This window comes from Arachis duranensis, chromosome 2 (assembly GCF_000817695.3).
Source record: "Arachis duranensis cultivar V14167 chromosome 2, aradu.V14167.gnm2.J7QH, whole genome shotgun sequence".
NCBI lineage: Eukaryota > Viridiplantae > Streptophyta > Magnoliopsida > Fabales > Fabaceae > Arachis > Arachis duranensis.
In genome coordinates, this window is record NC_029773.3 from 25960380 (window position 1) to 25983199 (window position 22820).

Here is a 22820-nt window from a genome sequence, read left to right on the forward strand (position 1 = left end):
GTTATAACGTGTTTTGGGCGTTCAACTCCAGATCATGACGTTTTTCTGGCGTTTAACTCCAGACAGCAGCATGAACTTGGCGTTCAACGCCAATTTACGTCGTCTATCTTTGCGCAAAGTATGGACTATTATATATTGCTGGAAAGCCCTGGATGTCTACTTTCCAACGCCGTTGAGAGCGCACCAATTGGACTCCTGTAGCTCCAGAAAATCCATTTTGAGTGCAATGAGGTCAGGATCCAACAGCATCAGCAGTCCTTTTTCAGCCTAACTCAGATTTTTGCTCAGCTCCCTCAATTTCAGCCAGAAAATACCTGAAATCACAGAAAAACACACAAACTCATAGTAAAGTCCAGAAATATGATTTTTGCCTAAAAACTAATAACATTCCACTAAAAACTAATTAAAACATACTAAAATCTACATGAAATTACCCCCAAAAAGCGTATAAAATATCCGCTCATCAAAAACCAAAACTATTTAGTCTGCCTAACTGAGATTTACAAGGTGACCATAGCTTGCTTCATACCAACAATCTCTGTGGGATCGACCCTTACTCACGTAAGGTTTATTACTTGGACGACCCAGTACACTTGCTGGTTAGTTAAACGGAGTTGTGAATTCAACTGGTGCCATAATAATGATTTCATACAAGTACAAAAGAATATGGATCACAATTTCGTCCACCAATGATCAACTTGAAAACGGGTGTAGAAACAAGATTTGGGACCCCGGAGGCTATTGGAAGTACAAACATTGGTGGGGATTCCTGGATCAGTATAAGCATAAGCTACCATAACATGGAGCTCACCAAATGTCCAACTTAAGGACTTTAACTAAAAGTGCTAGGTGGGAGACAACGCACGCGACGCGACAGTGTCGCTGACGCGTCTGCGTCGCAGGTGCATTAGGGAGAAAAGAAAAGTGAACAGAGAGTCACGCGAAAGCGCGGCTGGAGGCCTGCCTTTGGCACAAGTTGATCCACGCGACCGCGTCGCTGACGCATCCGCATCATGTGGCAAAAATGCCTCCCACGCGTCCGCATCACCCACGCGAATGCGTGCCTCAAATTCAACGTAAAAAGGGTGTATGGCTGAAAGTTGAGCTAGAATTGGGCTAGACTCGTGCTAGAAGCACAAGACTTACCACGCGAACGCGTGCCCCACGCGTCCGCGCCGTTTTCAAATTTAGGCCATCCACGCGATCGCGTCAACCACGCGATCGCGTCACCCAAAGATTTGGCAATATGAGTTTCAAACAGAAAGTTGCGCGGCCGCGAGGCTGCCCTCGCGCTAATGGCACAAATCGATCCACGTGACCTGATAAACGAAATTTAGTATGCCGATTTAGAATTCAAAGATGAATATAATCGTGAGTATAGTCTAATCGACACTTAAATTTCGTACCAAATAATGCTACAATCTATATCCGAGAGTACTAGTCTCCCGAGTCGTCCTCCCTTGGAATTGCCAAAATGTGCATCTTATTGATTAGAAAGCTTTGTTAGGATTCTTTGAAAGTTTTAGCAAAGTAGTAGGAAACAAACTATCAATCATTAAAAGACTTGGCTTAGGGTTGGCATTAGAATTTCTATCCTTATAGTTCTTTCAACGATGACAACAATTAGGCCATGCCTCATTTAGTTATCCCCTAGGTATAGAGGAAAGTCAAATGAAAATAATCAACTTGAGTCACAAGTCCTAGCTTCACTTCATAGGAATCTAGCTTTAGTGCACTCCAAGTCAATTAGCAATCCCTAATTCCAAATCAACAATTGACACAACTATTCAACTTCTTCTAATGGTCCAACCCTAGCCAAGTGAGAAATTTCTACTCCATAACTAGTGTTGACATTTTATCAAACATTTGATGAGCAAGAAAGAAAGTCATAGTAAAATGAAAAGAAAAGTAGAACTAATAGTATTGCAACACAAGGAACTAACAACAAGTATCAAAGAGCAACAATAAGGATCAAATTCTCAAAGTATTGATAAAATCCAAAACACAAAGTTGAATTCTAGATCTAAGAGAATTTAGCAACTACAACTACTACTTGAAATTGAGGAAGAAAATCTATGACATGAACAAAGCAAAGTGAGAATTGCAATGGATCTCACCAAAGAGTGATTGAAAATTCAGAAATTGGATGAAGAAGAACCCTAGTGAGAGCTTGAGATCTATCTCTTCTCCTCCAAGAGTGTAACTAACTATCCCTCAAAATATCTAAAATCTAAAAATGAACTAAGTGTCCTTAACCCTTGCTCCTCTGGTCTTCTTAAGCTTTTCCCGCCAAGGCATTCCCCAAAAATGGGATCTCCAACCAACTCGACGCCTAAGTCACGTGGCTTCTTAAAAAAAATCACATTCGAACATCGGCGCGCACGCGCAAAGTACGCGCGCGCGCCACAGATGCATTTTGAAATGTACGCGGAGGCGTGACGTACGCGTGCGCGCCCAAGAAGATCATGGCTTAGCCGCTACGCAAGCCGCCTCGTGGCTCGACTCTTGGCTTCGGCTTCTAGTTGTTCTATCCACGCGGACGCATCAAGTGCGCGCACGCGCCCATGCTGAGATTTCCAAGGCTTAATTCTCTTGCTCCCTTCCTTTGCTCCCATCCTCCTTCTCTCTTCCGGTCCATCCCTGCCCTATATTCTGGAACCACTTAACACACGGGTCACGGCATCGAATGGCATCAATAGAGGATTAGAAATGTATCTATTTTAATGCAAAATAAGTATGTTTTCATCCATGGGGCAAAACTAGGAAAGGAATGCAAATTCTTGTATTTTCATACAGAAAGTGTGTGGAATCATTGATAAAACCCCTGAAATCAGTACAAGATAAACCCTCAAAATGGGGTTTGTCACGACCGCGTGGATGACGTGTCCGCGTCATCTCATAGAAGCGCTATCCGCGTGAACACGTCACTCACGCATCCGCGTCACAAGCGGCGCACAGCTTATCCAAAGCAGCCAAATATCTTATCTTTTCTCCCCTATATTTAAATCTTTTCTTCCCTTCTTATTTCTTTTCTTTTTTCTTCTTCCTTCTCTTACTTTCTTCTTCTCATCCCTTTTCACTTCTATTTAATTTATTTGCATAGTTTTATTCATTGCATTATTTTCATTGGTGTTAGAAATTTATTTATTTTGCTTGTGGATTATTCAAAGAATTGTTTGACAATTATATAAGTTTTTAAAAGGTTGCTTGCATGTTCAATTTAATACTTTCAATGACTTATTTACCATGCTTGCTATGTGTTTGTGAAAAAGCCCGTATGGCATCATGCACTACTTTTAAGTTATCCTACTACTTTAATGCCTGTTTTTCACAAAACCCTTTTCAATATTTTATTAATTAACTATAATTGTCAATACAAACGTTATTGTTAGTTTCTCACAACTAATAATACATTAAGACTTTTAATGCTTGATTTACGCTACTCATGCCTTTGCCAACATGCCAATAAACATCTTGTATTTAATTGCCTCAATTTATCATGCTATGCTTCCATTGATATCCTAATTTCATGGAATCGCGACCATGTGTTAACGACATTTTTCTTTATTTTGGCATGATTTTTACTAGTACTGCCCTCTCCCTTGCTCTATCCCTTTGACTTTATGTCCCTTTCTCTTCCCCCTTTTTCAGGCTGGCCACCAGGAAGAGTAAAGAGAAAGACTCTACAACGAGTACTAGCTGAGGAACCACAACCCCCGCCACCTGCACATCTTTGCATGCACCGAGGGGGGAGGTCGATACCGATCTCCATGGGTTAGTTACTCTTCTGTCTCAACACCAATGGTTTATTTTCCTTGTTAGTTGTTACATTTGTATGTTTGTTTGATTTTGTGCATATTTTACCACTTGGTTGAAGTAATATTTTCTTTTTCAAAGAAACCTTTTATAGTATTTCACTAATTTGAATAAAACTTTTTGAAAAACTTGTATGAAAAAATATTATTTTGGAACATAGTTTAGAGCTCGAACACACAAAACCAGTGAGATTTTGAGCCTATTTGATTGGTTGCATTTTATCAACCAATATATTTTATTTTTGTGTGTTTTTCTCTCTAAAATTGTGATCTTTGTCTTGCTTAATTCTATATTTACATTGTTTGATGTATGCATGCACTTATATGATTGAGGCCTTGTTTCACTGAGCTTACATACCCATATGGCCTTACCTTTTATTATCCATTGCAAACCTATGTTGAGCCTATTTTACCCCTTGTTCTTTACTTTAGCTCATCACTAACTCTAAGTGGAAAATAATAATGTCCTTAATTTGAATCCTTGATTAGCTTAGACTAGTGAGAGTGCTCATGAATTAAGTGTGGGAAAAGTGGGTTTGAAAATATTTGGTTTGAGTAATTGGGTGTTGTATATTTTAGTGAAAATGTGCAAAATAATAGTTGAGCACATATTATTGCATTCAATACTTTAATCATATTCATTGAGAAAAAAAAAGAAAAAATAAAAAAAAAGAGAAAAATAAAAAGAAAAAAAAGTGAAAAAAGAAAAGAAAAAAAAGCAAATAATAAAAGGGGACAAAATGCCCCAAAGTAAGTGTTGGTATCAATGCATATGTACTAAACTCAAATTTAGGATGCATGAATATGTGGAAAACACAGTTAATGGGAAGTTAGATCTTGTATTGTGATTATATGGATTGTCTTAAGTTAGGTGGAAAAAGTTTATGTTAATTAAGGATTCAGATTTTAGTCCACTTGGCCAAATACAATCCTACCTTGACCCTAACCCCATTACAACCCCTAAAAGACCTCTTGATTTGTGTATTGGTGCATTAAATTTTTGTTGATTGTTAGATGAAGAGCAAGCTATAGAAAACAAGATTAGTAAAGAATTGAGAGAATTGACCCTAGACACTTGAGAGCTAGAGTGATATACACTACCAGTAAGTGTTCAGTGCTTAATTCTATATTCCCTGCTTTCATGAGCTATCTTCTTCTTGCAAGTTATTTGTATTGTATTTTGTGATTTGAATAAGTGAAATCCAGCTCATATTTATTCTTGAAGGATTTATTTACTTTTTCACCAAGTAGGTAGAATCATTTTAGCATGTAGTTGCATTCACATTCATAGGTTGCATTGCAAGAGTCCTGCATTTCCCTACTCATTTATTTAGTCTCCTTGAAGTTTAGCATGAGGACATGCTAATGTTTAAGTGTGGGGAGATTGATAAACCACTATTTTATGGTTTATCTTGTGCTCAATTGAGTGGTTTTTATCAAACCTTTGCCCACTTATTCATATGATTTGCATGGTTTTACATTCTCCTTCCTGATTTTGTGCTATGATTGAAAACATGCTTCTTTGGTCTTAATTTTGCTATGTTTAATCCTCTCTTATTACCATTCGATGCCTTGATATGTGTGTTAAGTTATTTCAGAGATTACAGGGCAGGAATGGCTCAGAGGATGGAAAGGAAGCATGCAAAAGTGGAAGGAATACAAATAATTGAGGAGATAACCAGCGAGAAGTCACGCAGTCGCATGGCTCACGCGACCGCGCGAAATGGAAGAAATCAGAGTGACGCGTTCGCGTGCCTGATGCGACCGCGCGGACTAGAAGCTGCACGAATGACGCGAATGCGTGGACGACGCGCACTCGTGGTACGAAAAATGCTGAGTGACGTGATCGCGTGGACGACGCGGCCGCGTGACGTGCGCGATCTGCAGAATTACAAAAGTCGCTGGCAGAGATTCTGGGCCACATTTCAACCCAGTTTTCAGCCCAGAAACACAGATTAAAGTCCGGGAACATTCAGAGACTCAAGACATCAATTTATATCGGATCATAATTCAATTTTAGGTTTTAGATGTAGTTTTTAGAGAGAGAGGTTCTCTCCTCTCTCTTAGGATTAGGATTAGGATTCCTCTTAAAGGATTTAGGATTTCGACTCTTCATCAAGTTCAATATTCCTTTTACTTTATATTTCCTGGTAGTACCAAATTGGAAGTTTCGAGACTTGAATCCATACCAGCGTTGATCTGAAGGATTTTTCGCATGGCCTAAAATCCATATTCCATGGCTTTACTGCAACATAGTGACCGTCTATCAACCACGGGCCACCAAGAATGACTTTCTCACAATCCGCAGCAATATCAAATTTAACCAAAAAATACCCAAACCCCACATCCAACAAATCAAACCCTCCTTTGATTTTTTTGGGTGACTGAAATAAACTAAACAAAGAAAAACAAAATAAAGGTACTGCTTAAATAGAGGGACAATCCCGTTTAAGACTATTCTTAAACTCTTCCCAAGGTGAAGGAAGCTCCACATGAGAAAGTTGTAACTTCATCGCCATTTTTGCCATATTATCTGCCACCGTGTTTGCATTTCTCATAATCAAATGAAAGTCAACACGCCAATTCCAATGCATGGTATCTCTTATTTTGAGCACCAATGGATTAATAAACCCAAAACCATCTTGAGTAACAAGATTAAATGCTTCCACATAATCCGTCTCACAAATAACATCTCGTTGGCCCACATCCCAAGCTAAGAGATATCCTCTCCAAATAGCAAACAATTCTCCTTGAAGAATACTATTACTCTCAATCATTCCCAAACACCCCCTTTGCCAACTCCTATTACAATCTCTAATAACACAAGTAAAACCAACACTATCACCCGAACCAAAATAACTAGCATCACAATTAATCTTAAACGTACCAATGGATGGGGGATTGCAAAAATCATTTAGAGTAGAAGGAAAGGACATACGTTGTAATTCAAAAATATTCCTAAACTCCTTTTCTGAAGTTAATGCCAGACAAATTACTTTTTTCGGAGGCCAAGTTTCATGAGGATTAAAGATGTCATTATTTCTTACTCCCCGTATCCACCAAAGTCCCTAAAAAAACTTGAACGAATGCTCTCTGCTATGATATAAGAACTAGTTCTTCAAATACAAAGGATGACAAGAAATATCCAACCTATGCCAGACAAGCTGAGCTTTTGGACAATCTTGAATACAATGTAAAACCGATTCCTGACTAGAAAGACATCTTGGACACCTATCCGATGACGATATCCCTCTTCTAAAGCAAAAACTTGCAGTAGGAAAAGTCTCCTTAAGACACAACCAAGCCAAAAATTTGTACTTTTTCAGATTAAGTTGACGCCAAAGTCAAAGTCAATTCTCCCGCTTAAATCCTCCTTTGATTTAAAACCAAACAATGTCTTTTTTTTTTAAATCGCTTATATATACAAGATAACATACATAAAAATAAATTTATTATAATTTTAAAAAATTTATCTTGTACTAACTATTGCATCAGAAAAAGAATAATAGATATAGTATATTTAAAAGACAGAATAAATACTTATAATTTGAGTTATTTGTTGTGAAGAGAGAATGAGTATATTAAAAAAATGTACTCTCTAATTTATTTTATTTATTTAATTTGATAAATTTTGGATTACTTTTTAAGATTTGGCCATGTTAATGGTATGTAAACTAGTATTTTATATATTAAAACTTGATTTTTTTATATAAATAAATTTAAACTAATACATCATATTATAAATTGATAAACTAATTTACTATGTAGGAAAGTAGTTTGAAACAGTTTTAAAATCATTTAGTATAATTTTAATTCAATTTATAAAAAAATTGAACTATAAATAAATTTTTCTAAGCATATGTAGTATTGATGTATCAGTATTTTATTTAATGACGAATTAAATTTAAGATTTTTTAACTAATATCAATTAATTTTTTTAAATTTTATTTAAAAAATATTTTTTTATTTGTTCTTTAACTAATAATTATTATTACTTTAAAAAGTCTTATATATATATATATTAAATAATTTTGTTGAGTAAAGATCATGGTTTTGAAAATCGGATCGGATTGATCGGTCGAACTAGTCAAACTGGGAACTGGCGATGAAAATGGTCCGATCCACTGTTTATAATCGCTTGATGGCGAATCGCTCAAAAATTGTTGAACCGGTCCGTTTTGAATAAACGACACCATTTTGTAGGGCCGTCAAAATGGGCCAAATTCATCGGGCCAGCCCGTTTACCCAATTAAATAGGTGGACTTTGCCTCTAAAATTAAGCCCTTTTAAATTTTGGGTTAAACGAGTTTAGTCCGATTAACACAAAAAAAAATGACGGATTAAACGGGCTAAATAGGCGACCCGTTTATTTTATTATTAATTTTTTTCAAAAATAGCACTTTTAACCAATATTTTTTCGACCCGACCCGAAAATTTGACCAATCAACTAAAAAAATACGATTTATTTAAGGTTTTTGATCTAAAAGTGATAAGTTTTTGTCAAAATATTTTCAAAAGATAAAATAAAAGGATAAACGAGCCAGCCTGTTTAACCTATCGGGCTGACATCTGAGCTCAAAATTATGGTAGAAATTCACCTGCAATCGACTTCACATGAAGTTGTTTTTGGATGGATGGTTGACAAGTATTACCATTTGATTTGGAAAAAACTGGTTTATTTTATACAAATGGTTTATTTAAAAAAATCGTTTGGATAGATCAAATAACTATCTTTAAAAATTTTTTTATTTTTTTTGCGTATTATCCCTAAATTCTTAAATGATAAATTTAATACGTTCTTCTTCTTCAGCATTTTTGACCAATTTTTCTTTAAATTTATCTTTAACTTTTATTTATTTAATTTTTGTCATATATATATACAAATAGTTTAAAAAAGTAAAATTTGGTATTTTGAAAAAGAAACAAAATTCGCGTTTTTTATCCGTATAGAAATGGAAAAAAAGGAAAAATTAGGAATTGAGAAAAAAAGAGGAAAAAAATTAGAATTCACATGGAAGAAAAAACTGAATTTATCATACAAATAAAAGGTCATAAATAATACTATCTATCTCTATTTTTTTCTGTCTCTATTTCTGTCTTTTTAAGGAGCTTTGATTTGTACTCAAATTTCTAGTCGCTAAATTTCTTCTCTAACACAGATTTTAAATTAAGCCGTAAAGATATGTTTAATTATAAATTTATCGTTAAATTAAATATTATAGTAATCAACCAATTAGCTTTTATTTTACTGATAAACTATTTTCATAGAAATTATTGTTGATTTTTCAAAATTATTCTATAAATAAATGATTTCTTTTAAAATAATAAAATCATAATTTCTTTGTCTAAAAATTATGATTTCACTATAATACACACTTTTGTGTTTTTCCTAAAAGACTAAAATTCATTTTCAATAAAACGAAAGTATCTAATCAAATTTTTATATTTATATAACTATTTAAAAGTTATCATTTTTTATTTAATGCATAAATCATAGTTGTCAGAACCGGACCGGACCGGCCGGTTCGACCGGAAAACCGGACCTAATACCGGTCCGGTCCAATCTTGCGACCGTTTCAGGTAGAGAATCGGTACGAACCGGTGAAAACCGGCGTAAACCGGACCGGTCCGAGCCAATCGGTCAATATTAAAGGTGAATGTACAATAGACCAGCAATCTGCAACTCCACCATGCTCCATACCCTCCAGCGCTGCCAAGTGTCAGCTTGTGATGATTTTTGAAAAATTCTCCAAAATGCTTGCAATAGGGTTCGAACCCCTTCCTCCAGCATAAAACTAGCATACTTCTACCACCAAGCTGGAGTGATTGTCATTATTTAGACCACCAAGCTGAAATGTTTCTCATCATTTAATATACAAATTATAATATATATAGTATATTTTCTTTTCACTTATATTCTATTTATTTTAATTTCAAAGTCACTCATTTTTAAATTAATTACATTTTATTTAACTATAAATTTTATTAAATATATACAAATTAAAAAGATAAACAAAAAATTTAATTAATCACAATTTATTTTTTTAATATATTATTTTATTTTTTGTCTTCATATAAGGTTGATAGTTGAAAATTATTAGATGATATTTAGTTAATGATAAAAAATAATTAAATTTTATATAATTATTTAATTATACCGAGTTAACCGGTTCGACCAGTGATCCACCGGTTGAACCAATAATTCAGTGACCCAGTAATCTTACCGGTTCGATCACCGGTTCGGTTCTGACAACTATGACATAAATGCTTAATTATAATAAGTATTATAATATAATAATAATATAAAAAGCTCATTTAAAGATATTAGTTTTGAATAATTGAAATAGAACGAATTTTAAGAACATAACAAAAAAAAAAGATAAAAATAATTGTTTAGTCGAATTTAAATTAATTTTTTAATTAAAGCATTGTATAAAATAAACCGTTTTTTTCAAACTAAATAGTAATACGCAGAACGCAGCAGTCATCCAGAAACACAATATCATGTGAAGTGAAGTTATTTGCATGTAAATTTTTGTCAAAAATTATAATCTACAAATAAAACGGATTTAAACAGGCAAACCCATTTAATCCACAAGTTAAACAGACCGAATCTAAATAGACAGAGCTAACGCATTTGACAATCGTGTTTTTTTTCTTTTTAAATAAAGAAAACCACCCATCCTCCCTGGTTTCTCTGCTCGAGGCTTGGAACAGCTCGCCGTCGGGTCGCCGCTTGCCGTCGTCTCGCCGGCTGCCGTCCGTGTCTCGGTCGAAGGTTAGTGGCCCCTGCTTTCACTTCTTCGGTTCTTCTTCTTCCTTTTATGCTCTGGTTACTGTTTGCTCTGTTTACTGATGGCTGAATGCTCGATTCTTCTTCTTCGTTTCAATTTCTGAAATTTTTGTTGAAAATTTCTTGTAATGTTTTGTAATGTTTGTTGCTGTTTTGTAATGGCTGGTTGCTGGTTGCTGGTTGCTGGTTGCAGGTTGCAGGTTTACTGTGATTACTGGTTACTGCTGTAATGTTTGTAATGTTTTGTAATGTTTTGTTGCTGTTTTGGAATGTTTTGTAATGTTTGTTGCTGTTTTGTAATTGCTGGTTTCTGGTTGCAGGTTTAATGTGATTACTGGTTAATGTTTTATAATGTTTGTTGCTGAATGTTGATTGTTCTTGATTCTTGGTTCTGTTTAGTCTCTTCTGCTGTTGGTAATGTTGTTTTTGATTGGGTTTATCCATTGAGTGTTCAGGAAAGACATCTTAGATTTCTTGCTATAGTGGCACTTATATTCAATACTAAGAAGAGAAGACGTGATTACTGCAGTTTGACTTGAGAAATAGCTAATAGTTGTTTGGACTACCAGTGATCAAGGAGCAACATCTGTTGAAATTAGTTGTTTTCCACTCGTGCAGTTTGCATATTAGTATTCTTTTTTGTATTAAAACTATTGATATAATTACATTGACTTTCACATCATTAAAATTTATGTTATCTATCTACTCTGAAGTAACAATATATGCCAAAACAGGGCATACTTTCTGGTGTCAGTGAACCTTACCAGGCAAGGATGGAACTGTGATAATCTTTTTATCTTTCGGTCTGTGTTTTCTAGCTTAGCAATTGCATTGTCCATTGATTTTAATATGAACATGCTGCTACTGTTTATAGTAATGCTGTTTTATACCCTATGATGCTCTCATCCTAACCCACAAATGCTGATGAATTGACCTATATATTTCTTGTGTGGATTTTTTTCTTGAATTATTTTCTGGGGTTTGATTCCTTTTATGAGTATCTACTTAAAGTTCATATCCTTTTTGGGAGGAGGATTTTTTGGAGAATTTTTCATTCTGCTTATGTTGTTGTGGAGAAATATTTCAGACATGGTTCTTAAGTTGTTTGGCTGGGACATGATAATTGATCATTATTTTTTTTTTTTTGAGTGGTTAATTGTACTGACAATCTTTTAAGATTTGAGACTATGTTGATTATTAATTTCGAAAATAACATTTAGGTAGTGTTTTTAATTTGGAAGATATGTTAAGATTTATATTAGACTATAATTATATTTTAGGATGTTTATTTACGGTTTTTTCGGTTGAACCATGGTTAGACTGGTTGAACCAGTGAACCAGAGACTAGAGTGGTTCGATGACTGGTCCAGTTCTCAGAACCTTGGTAAAGATATGTTAATATGAATTTTATAAGAGTGATTTTTAAATTGTAATAATTAGAAAGATAATTGTTGTTAGTGAAAAAGAAACAAACAAGGGTGACATAACATAATCTAATTGTTGGTGGTGTGAGCTGGCCCAACCCAAACAAAAAGATATATTTTAAAGGTTAACAAACAAAGAGTTTAGTGTTCTCTCTAGTTTATTTTACTTATTTATTTATTAAAAAAAACTACAGAGAAACTCAGGCTAACTCGTTATTTTTTTTCCAGTCGTCTGCAAAAAACTTCGTCTTGCAATTTGTGGTGTTTCCATCACATTGGAAAACCTCTCCGGTGCAGTTGTGGCCCGTCACCTCCGAGTGGGAAAATGTTGAAATTCCTATCGAAAGTGAAGATCGAGTACAACGCGCTGGACCCGCGAATAGCATCGTGTATGGAGTTCATGGCACAGTGCAACTCACGCAAGGCGAGGGAATCAAACCCTGCGTGCCAGGTGGAGGTGAAGCGTCGAACTGATGAACACCTGCCGCAGATCACGGTGACCTTCGTCAACGGCGTCGAGCAAGCCTTCGATGCGACCTCAACCCCTGCACAGAGCATAAGGACCATGATTCTTGAAAAAGGCCAAACCCTAGAGACCGAGCAGATGTTCCGAGAAGCTGGTGAGTCATGGCCTGTCATCATCCCCAAAGAAGAGCTATCTCAACCCGCACCTGGCATCAAGGTTTGTTTTTTCTAGCTTTATCGATTTTGTTTACTTGCGATTATGCTTGGTGCGTTCCTTTCAAGGTTAATTCTCTGCTTATTATTCCATTGCGGATCGTTTTCTGTTATTTTCTGGATGGTGATTGGTGCTGCATTATTGCTTTTACTTTAGGAATTCAGAATGGTATGGAAACAGAAAACTACTCTTACATCTATCTGGGATTGTAATTTTGATTTTCAAACTTAAACATCTCTGGATTGCATTTTTCAATCTCAAATATGAGTAGTAGATGTTGCATTTAATCTCTTTGTCGCATGATGAGTATAGCTTTTCTCATAGGAGCAATGATGAGTTTGGTGGTTTTCCTGTTCTTCATGCCTGATATCCTACTTAAATTTGATCTTGCCCGTAATAAATTTTAATGCAAAATTGCACATTTTTATTAGGATATTTGAAAGGTATTTTTTGCTTGTATTGTTATATAGAACAAGGAAGATACATGACAATTCTGAGATAAATTGAAGCTCCTAAGTATGCACGATGGATCCATCGATTTTACAGTCATGGTACATGTCATATGTTGCTGGAAACAGCAAAGAAGAAACCGTCTGCATTGATTACCTGTATGTCCCCAAGTTTCGCTATAAGATGGACATAATTTCTTCCCCTAATATATATAATAATGCTAGATAATAATCCATATTAGTTGTCTTACAATTATGTTTCAATACCATTCCTTCCATTTGAGTATGTGATTTATACCTATTCTATTAATTTTCATTTTCTCTCATGTGCCCCCTTCTTTTCAGCCAAGGAAAGCAGAGGAGAAGAAGCAATAGCCATGTATTTTTGAGCCTACCAAACGGCCAGGAAATGTGCCAATTTTCTCACGCATTCTCTCATCTTGTTTTGGCGGGGAGAGTACATGACATGAGACCACGGCTGTTCTGTGCTTTGCTGTAATTTAGGGTTGAATTATTGATATTGATTAAACAAATATGCATGTGATTCGTGTAATAATTGTTGTTTCTGAATAGCAGAATTTTGAAACTGTAATAATTTCATGCTAGAATTTGGTTTAGTTGCTGTCAGCTCTTAAACCTAGTTATATTTTATGACAAAAAGCTGTCAAAAGATATCAGATTATTGATTCAAATGCAAACTGTGTGAGAGATGGTCTTTGTTGACTTTTGGAATTGGGGTTCCAGTAACTATTGTAATTCAGAGGGGGAAACTGGTGGCATAGCATGGCTTGCATCCCTTGGTGTGGTTTCTTCTTGGTCAGGCTAATAGGATTTTCAATTTTTATTACAGTGGATCTATGTAGCGAAAAAATGTTCTTGAAAGTCTCTAGCACTTGTGATGCCTAATAAATAGAAGAGTTATCTCGGTAACAAAACGTTATGCTCTTTTTTTTTTAGATAGGCATGCAAAATTGCAAATGACTGATGTGTTGGGCACTTGTGCCCTCTACCTAGCACTTGAGTTTGAAGATTAATGTAATTAACTACTTCCAACCTATCAATAAATAAATAAATAATGAAGAATTAATCTTTGTACGAAATATAGAAAGGCAGGGGATTTTTTAATGTAGATTGTGGTGCTTTTGTGGCAGAGAAGAGGCGTTTGAGTTGGGCCATTAAATTCTTGAGTTATTTGAGTTTTGTCGGGCGAAGACAGAATGACTACATAAAAAATAGTGTACTCTCTAGTTTATTTTATTAATTTATTTAATTTGATGAATTTTGGATCACTTTTTTTTTTTTAAATTTGGCCATTATTCATTGTATGTAAACTACTTAAAACTAATATTTTATATATTAACTTGATTTTTTTTATATAAATCAGTTTAAACTAATACACTATATTATAAACTGATAAACTGATTTAGTCACAAAAGAAAAAAACTGATAAACTGATTTACTCTGTAAGAAAGTAGTTTGATGCAATATTTAAATTATTTAAAATAATTTCTTCTGGTTTTAATTTAGTTTATAAAAAAACTGAACTATGAATAAATCTTTTTAATCATATGTAGTATTGGTCTCAGTAAAAATTAAATATTTTTACTAAATTAAATTTTAGGTAAATTTTTTTAATTAATATTAATTACTTTTTTAATTATAAATTTTAAAATTTAAATAAAAATATTATGTATACACAAAAAATAATAACTAAATTAGCCATAATATTTGATAAATATATGTGCTATTTTATTTTTTTAATATATTTCATATATTAACAATTTAACATATATTCTATATAGATAGCTAATTTGATAACAAATATTTTTGTGTACAGATTAATTTAAAATTTTATATAAATTTTAAAAATTGATTTCTTGTATTTATTCTTTAACTAATTATTATTGTTTTAAAAGTCTTATATATAATTGTATAATTTTGTTGAGTAAATATAAATTAACACGAAGTTTAGAAATATGATTTCTAAATTTTAATAATTAGAAAGATAATTAAAAGAAAAGAATAAAATAGGTTTTTTAATTATATTTCTTTTCAAGATGTGAAAAAAAAAGAAAGAAAGAAAGTTGGACGTAAGAGGGGAGCTGGCCCAACTATCTATGGATCTATGGTGTGTTTGTTTTTTGGTTGAAGGGTGAAAACGTTCAGATTTATTTTGAAAAGCTAGCCTTTGGTCGTAATTATATCAACTCATATCGGGTTTAAAAAATATCACTATTTTTTAATGATTATATATTTTTTTAAAATTTTTCTACGCAAAATTTTTTAGAGTGAGATATTTATTTTTTAATCATTCATTAAGACAACGACGAAAAAAAATCACGACTTTGATTTTATCCTTTTTTGGATGTTTTATTTTTAGTCGTAATTGTATCTCCAAAATCCATTAAATCAAGATAAATTTTGACATCTAATATCCATGATAAATAGTTGTTTTTAAATATATCAAGAGTATTAAATTTAAGATGAGAAAATTTTGACATAATAAATATTTATTATCTGAGTATTCCTAAATTTTGATGAGAACCTTGTGCTGATAATGTATTATAAAATAAATAAAAAAATGAAAATAAATATAAAATAAAAAGTGAAAAATAGAGAATTTTAGTATTAATATTCACTAATATTATCATCTCAATATAATAGAGATGATTCATATATATTTACTTATATTATATCAGTATTGTAGCATGCATCTATGTAAAAAGAGAGAAATATTTTATATTGATGTTGCGTGTATATTTTGCATGAAGCTTGCTCCCTATTTATACACCTATCAAATCCACTTTTTCAAATTTCATTAAACTCAATTTTTCTTGGTAACATGAACCTCCCAATCTTAAAAGGTTCAGCCGCTCCTAGACATCTATATTACAACAATTTCAAACAAAAGAAAAGAATTTTTTTTTCTTATGACAATTTTATTTTCAAAGTGTTCCAAATACACCTGCCTTTACAAATTTACAATATATTTGTTATTTATTTTTGTTGGCAAATGTTTTAAAGGCATTATGTAAAAATATTATTAAAAAAATTAGTAAAAAATAAAAAACAGTTTATTATTATCTTTTTAACAAGTGTACTCATCAGACTTTTCAACTAATTAAATACTATGACAAAAATATTTTATTTAGTTCTAATGTTTGATTTTAATTTTATTATTTTTAGATTTTATTTTAGAATAATTATTCAAATCAATTCTGAAATTTTTAAAATTAGATATTTTAATAGTTTCTCAAGTTTTAAAATATAAAAAATAATTTTTAACGTTTTTTGTTAGACGATACAATCTTTTTTTGTTAGTCACTAACGGTGACTGCTAATGTAAAACATTAACTCATACAGTGACCATTAAGTACACATATGCGAGTTGAACAAATCAATTTCCAAAGTGAAGTATAAAATAGTCCTAAAAATTTAAAAATTTTCGAAAAAGTGAGGAGAGAGAAAACGGTTAGGATATTTTTGAAAAAGATATGATTTTAAAAATCTTAAAAGGATATGATTTGAAAAATTTTGACAAAGTCAACCCAAGAGATTCGAAAATTATGAGCAATTAAAGGAAAAAATATTTTTTTTATTTTTGAATATTATTATGAAAGAGAAGAACACACAAAAGACACAAAACTTAAAATTTTTAGATCCAATGCTCCTTGTTTTCGAAAATTTTGGAGGAAAAATACCAAGGCACACCAAACTTAAAAATTTTAAGATCGAAACACAAAGAAAACTCAAGAACACTTTGAAGACTCACAAGAACAAGAACAAAAGAAAGAACACCAAACTTAAAATTTTTAGAAAACCAAAATAAAATTTCGAAAACTAAAGAAAATTAACAAGAGAACACCAAACTTAAAATTTGGCACAAGATTTAATCAAAGAAAAAATATTTTTGAAAAAATTTTAAAAAGAAGATACCCAATTACCAAGAACACAAGCACAATGCTCTAGCCAACTGAGCTATAAATTTAACGTGTTTTAAAAAGGTATTTTTAAAAGAAAATAAAAACATACAATTGACACCAAACTTAAGATATGAAACTAAACTCAAATAAAAGACTCCAAGAAAAATTAAAAACTAATAAAGAAAAATAATATTTTTGAAAGATTTTTTTGAAAAGAATAATAAAAGATGCAATCCTAGTGACTCTAAACCAAAAAGACAAATTTTTCATAATCTAAGTAACAAGATAAACCATCAGTTGTTCAAACTTGAACAATCCCCGGCAACGGCGCCAAAAACTTGGTGCACGAAAATTATACTCATACTATGAAATTCCGCACAATTAACCAGCAAGTGCACTGGGTCGTCCAAGTAATACCTTACGTAAGTAAGGGTCGATCCCACGGAGATTGCCGGCTTGAAGTAAGCTATGGTTATCTTATTATTCTTAGTCAGGATATCAATAGGGTTCTTTAGTTTTAATTGTAAAAAGTGAAAGAGCATGAAATGAATATTTGTTACGCAGTAATGGAGAATGGGTTGGAGTTTTGGAGGTGCTTTGTCCTTTGAATTTCTGCTTTCCTACTGTCTTCTTCTTCACGCACGCAGGTCTCCTTCCATGGCAAGCTGTATGTTGGTAGATCACCGTTGTCAATGGCTACCAGCCGTCCTCTCAGTGAAAAGGGTCCATGTACATGGCTAATCATCTGTTGGTTCTCACTTGTGTTGGAATAGGATTCAGTGATCCTTTTGCGTCTATCACTACGCCCAACGTTTGTGAGTTTGAAGCTCGTCACAGACATCCTCTCCCAGATCCTACTCGGAATATCACAGACAATGTTTAGACTTTCTGGATCTTAGAAATGCTGCCAATTGGTTCTAGCTTATACCACGAAGACTCTGATCTCACAGATTGAATGCTCTATTATCAGGAGAGGCAGTCAAACTCGTGAACCAAGAACCCAAGAGACATCCATTCAATCCAAGGTAGAACAGAAGTGGTTGTCAGGCACGCGTTCATAGGTTGAGAATGGTGATGAGTGTCACAAATCATTACATTCATCACGCCGAAGTGCGAATGAACATCTTAGAATAGAAACAAGCAAGATTGAATAGAAAACAGAAATACTTGCATTAATTCATCGAGACGCTGCAGAGCTCCTCACCCCCAACCATAGAGTTTAGAGACTCATAACGTCAAAGGTACAATTTCATATGTAAAAATGTCATGAGGTACAAAATAAATCTCTAAAAGTAGTTTATATACTCAACTAGTAATCTAGGTTTACAGAAAATGAGTAAACTAAGATAGATAGTGCAGAAATCCACTTCTGAGGCCCACTTGGTGTGTGATAGGGCTGAGCATTGAAGATTTCACGTGCATAGGCCATTCTCAAAGTTAAACGCCAGCTTGTAACCTATTTCTGGCGTTTAACTCTACTTTGCAACTTGTTTCTAGCGTTTGACGCCAGAATAGGGCAGAAAGCTGGCGTTAAATGTTAGTTTGCATCATCTAAACTTGGACAAAGTATGGACTATTATATATTTCTGGAAAGCCCTGGATGTCTACTTTTCAACGCAATTGAGAGTGCACCATTTGGACTCCTGTAGCTCCAAAAATTCCATTTCGAGTGCAGGGAGGCCAAAATCCAACAGCATCTGCAATCCTTTTTCAGCCTTTGAATCAGATTTTCGCTCAGGTCCCTCAATTTCAGCCAGAAAATACCTGAAATCACAGAAAAACACACAAACTCATAGTAAAATCCAGAAATGTGATTTTTGCATAAAATCTAATAAAAATGTACTAAAAAGTAGCTAGATCCTACTAAAAACTATATTAAAACACTCCCAAAAAGCGTATAAAATATCCGCTCATCACAACACCAAACTTAAACTGTTGCTTGTCCCCAAGAAACTAGATAAATAAAATAGGATAGTACGAGGATCAAGAGGCAATCTCAGAGTTTTACATGAAGCTCAATTCTAATTAGATGAGCGGGGCTAGTAGCTTTTTACTTCTGAACAGTTTTGGCATCTCAATTCATCCCTTAAAGTTTAGAATGATTAGCATCCATAGGAACTCAGAATTCAGATAGTGTTATTGATTCTCATAGTTTAGTATGTTGATTCTTGAACACAGCTACTTTATGAGTCTTGACCGTGGCCCTAAGCACTTTGTCTTCCAGTACTACCACCGGATACATAAATGCCACAGACACATAACTGGGTGAACCTTTTCAGATTGTGACTCAGCTTTGCTAAAGTCCCCAATTATAGGTGTCCAGAGTTCTTAAGCACACTCTTTTGGATCATGACTTTAACCACTCAGTCTCAAGCTTTTCACTTGGACCTGCATGCCACAAGCATATGGTTAGGGACAGCTGGGTTCAGCCACTTAGGCCAGGATTTATTCTTTTAGGCCCTCCTATCCATTGATGCTCAAACCCTTGGAATCTTTTTACCCTTACCTTTTGTTTTTAAGGGCTATTGGCTTTTTCTTTTTCTTTTTCTCTTTTTTTTTTTTGCTATTTTTTTCACTGCTTTTTCTTGCTTCAAGAATCAATTTTATGATTTTTTAGATTATCAATAATATTTTTCTTTTTCATCATTCTTTCAAGAGCCAACAGTTTTAACATTCATAAACAATAAGATAAAAAAATATGCACTATTTAAGCATTCATTCAGAAGACAGAAAGTGTTGCCACCACATATAAATAATTTGAATTTTTCTTATTAAGAACTCAAAAAAATTTCCTCCTTATTCTAAAAATATCTGCTATTTTATTCATGTTTAATAATGATGGGGAAAATAAATTATAGCTTACTTGGAGATGATAAAAATAAAAATAAAAATACTAATTACTACTACTCATATGACTCCTAAGATAGATTTCTAATAGCAGAAGTTATCACGGAATTAAGATTAGGACTCAACAACCTTTATTTTGGGAGATGGACGCTCCTTCAATTTATGGGTTGTCTGGACCTTCAAGAGAAAGCTTCTGGCACTTCAGCTCCTGTAGTTCACGCCCTTGCTTCTCCTGTTCCTTAAGCAGTTTGCAGATCATAAAATTTCGATTCTGCTGTTTTTCCTTGAGTTGATCCATAGTTACTTGCAACTTGGTGACAGATGCTTCTAGGCGGGTCCAATAGTCAATCTGAGAGATTTCTGGGAGGAACTCCTGCGCCCTCCTTTTGATAGAGTTTTCTTGTACTTGTTGCCCTCCATTGACTTCCTGGTGATTGGATGTTCGACTGGGATGAACTCATCTACTCCCATCTTCACTCCAGCCTCTTTACATAGCAGAGAAATCAAATTTGGGTAAGCCAATTTAGCGTTCTTGGAGTTCTTATTTGCAATTACTGGGATGAACTTCCACTTCGTTTTCTTGCATAATACAATAGATCATCACTGCTCTTTTGATAGTGACTTTGGATCGGTTGATGGTAGGCAGTATGAAACGCCTAATGAAATCCAGTCAGCCCCTAGCAATTGGTTTGAGATTCCCTCTCTTGAGTTGATTTGGAACACCTTTTGTGCTGGTTATTCACTTGGTTCCAGGGATGCATATGTCCTTTAGAATTTGGTCCAAGCGCTTATCATTGGTGGACGAAATTGTGATTTATGCTTGAATTGTTGTTCAAAATTAATTCCCCAGTAATGGCTCCAAAAACTTGGTGCTCAATACCATGGTCTAAATATAACCTCACAACTTACGTGAGTAAGTGTCGATCCTACAGAGATTGTTGGTATGAAGCAAGCTATGGTCATCTTGTAAATCTCAGTCAGGCGGATAATAATTGATTATTGGGTTTTCGAAAATATAAAGAGATAATTAATTTATTAATAAAGGATAGAAATACTTATGTAATTTCATTGGTAGGAATTTCAGATAAGTGTATGGAGATGTTGTATTCCTTTTGAATCTCTGCTTTCCTACTGCATCCATCCAATCATTCTTACTCCTTTCCATGGCAAGCTATATGTAGGGCATCACCGTTGTCAATGGCTACATTCCATCCTCTCAGTAAAAAAGGTCCAAATGCTCTGTCACAGCACGGCTAATCATCTGTTGGTTCTCGATCATGTTGGAATAGAATCCCTTGATTCTTTTGCGTTTGTCATGACACCCAGCAATCACGAGTTTGAAACTCGTCATAGTCATTCAATCCCAGAATCCTACTTGGTGTATGTTTGGGCTGAGCTTGATTTATCCACGAGCTGAGGCTTATCTTGGAGTTGAACGCCAAGTTGTAACGTGTTTTGGGCGTTCAACTCTGGTTCGTGACGTGTTTCTGGCATTGAGCGCCAGTTTACGTCATCAAATATCGAATAAAGTATGGACTATTATATATTTATGGAAAGCTCTGGATGTCTACTTTCCAACGCCATTAAGAGCGCGCCATTTGGAGTTCTGTAGCTCCAAAAAATCCATTTCGAGTGCAGTGATGTCAGATTCTAACAGCATCAGCAGTTCTTTGTCAGCTTCCTATCAGAGTTTTGCTCAGGTCCCTCAATTTCAGCCAGAAAATACCTGAAATCACAGAAAAACACACAAACTCATAGTAAAGTCCATAAATGTGAATTTAGCATAAAAACTAATGAAAATATCCCTAAAAGTAACTAGATCATATTAAAAACTACCTAAAAACAATGCCAAAAAGCGTATAAATTATCCGCTCATCAACCATCACACACCATTCTCCTATTAAAGGATTCTGGATCATCTTGTAGTTGAGGCAGCTTGAAGACCTCTCTTATTTTGTCAAGGTGGAAGTAAATCATCTTCCCTCTGACCATGGTTCGAAAGGTATAGAAAGCGGTTCTAGTCATTCTCTGCCTCTCTGTTTGCCATAGATTTGAGTAGAATTCCTGAACCATATTTTTACTCACTTTTGTCTCAGGATTGGCTAGGATTTCCTAGCCTTTGTTTCGAGTTTGCTCTTGGATCTCTAGATATTCGTCTTCTTTCAGATCAAATTTTACTTTCGGGATCACTGACCTTAGACCCATTATTTTATGGTAATTGTCTGAATGTTCCTTGGTTAAGAACCTCTCTTGATTCCAAAATGATATTGGATTATTCTCTTTCTTGCCTCTTGAAGTGGTTTGTTTTCCCTTAGGAGATATGATCTTAGTGAGTCTTAGCTCAGTGATCACGCAAAACACACCAAACTTAGAGGTTTGCTTGTGCTTAAGCAAAAGAAAGGAAAGGAGAGGAGAAGGAGGAGAGCCAAACTCAAAATGTGGAGGAGAGGGGGTGGCCGAATGTTAATTTAAAAGGGAGGGGGTGGGTTCGAAAATTTTTGAAAAAGATATGATAGAAGATATGATTTGTAAAAAGATCAGTATGATATGCAAAAAATGTAATTTTAAAATAAGATAAGAGAGAGTTTTGAAAAAGATAATTCTAAATTTGAAAAGATAGTATGATAAGTTGAAAAAAAGATTTGAAAAGATATTAAAAAGATATATGAATTTTGAAAAAGATTTGAAGATAAATTAAAAAGATATATGCATTTTGAAAAAGATTTTGAAAAGAAGAAAAGATTTTTAGGATTAAGAGTTATTTTTTATTTTTTATTTATTTTTTATTTTTTTGAAATTTGAAATTGAAAGATGAGGATTTGAAAAATGTTTATGCAAGAGATTATGGATGTAAAAAATAAAAAAATTGGGTTAGAAAACAAAATCACCT

The 22820-nt window shown here is 33.9% G+C and overlaps 1 protein-coding gene across 1 annotated transcript; it reads left to right on the top strand.

The window, feature by feature from the left end:
* The first annotated feature begins 10499 nt into the window (after positions 1 to 10499).
* LOC107474080 (uncharacterized) lies at positions 10500 to 13944 on the top strand. Its single transcript, XM_016093662.3, has 3 exons — positions 10500 to 10593; positions 12261 to 12714; positions 13506 to 13944. Exons 2-3 carry the CDS (start codon positions 12358 to 12360, stop codon positions 13533 to 13535), a joined length of 387 nt encoding a protein of 128 aa, XP_015949148.1. The 5' UTR covers positions 10500 to 10593; positions 12261 to 12357; the 3' UTR covers positions 13536 to 13944.
* The last annotated feature ends 8876 nt before the right edge of the window (positions 13945 to 22820 follow it).

Excerpts from the sequence above, each read along its gene's own strand:
- LOC107474080 (XM_016093662.3), top strand. The coding sequence starts at position 12,358 with ATGTTGAAATTCCTATCGAAAGTGAAGATCGAGTACAACGCGCTGGAC. Across the intron at positions 12,715-13,505 it reads AACCCGCACCTGGCATCAAG|CCAAGGAAAGCAGAGGAGAA; the intron begins GTTTGTTTTTTC and ends CCTTCTTTTCAG.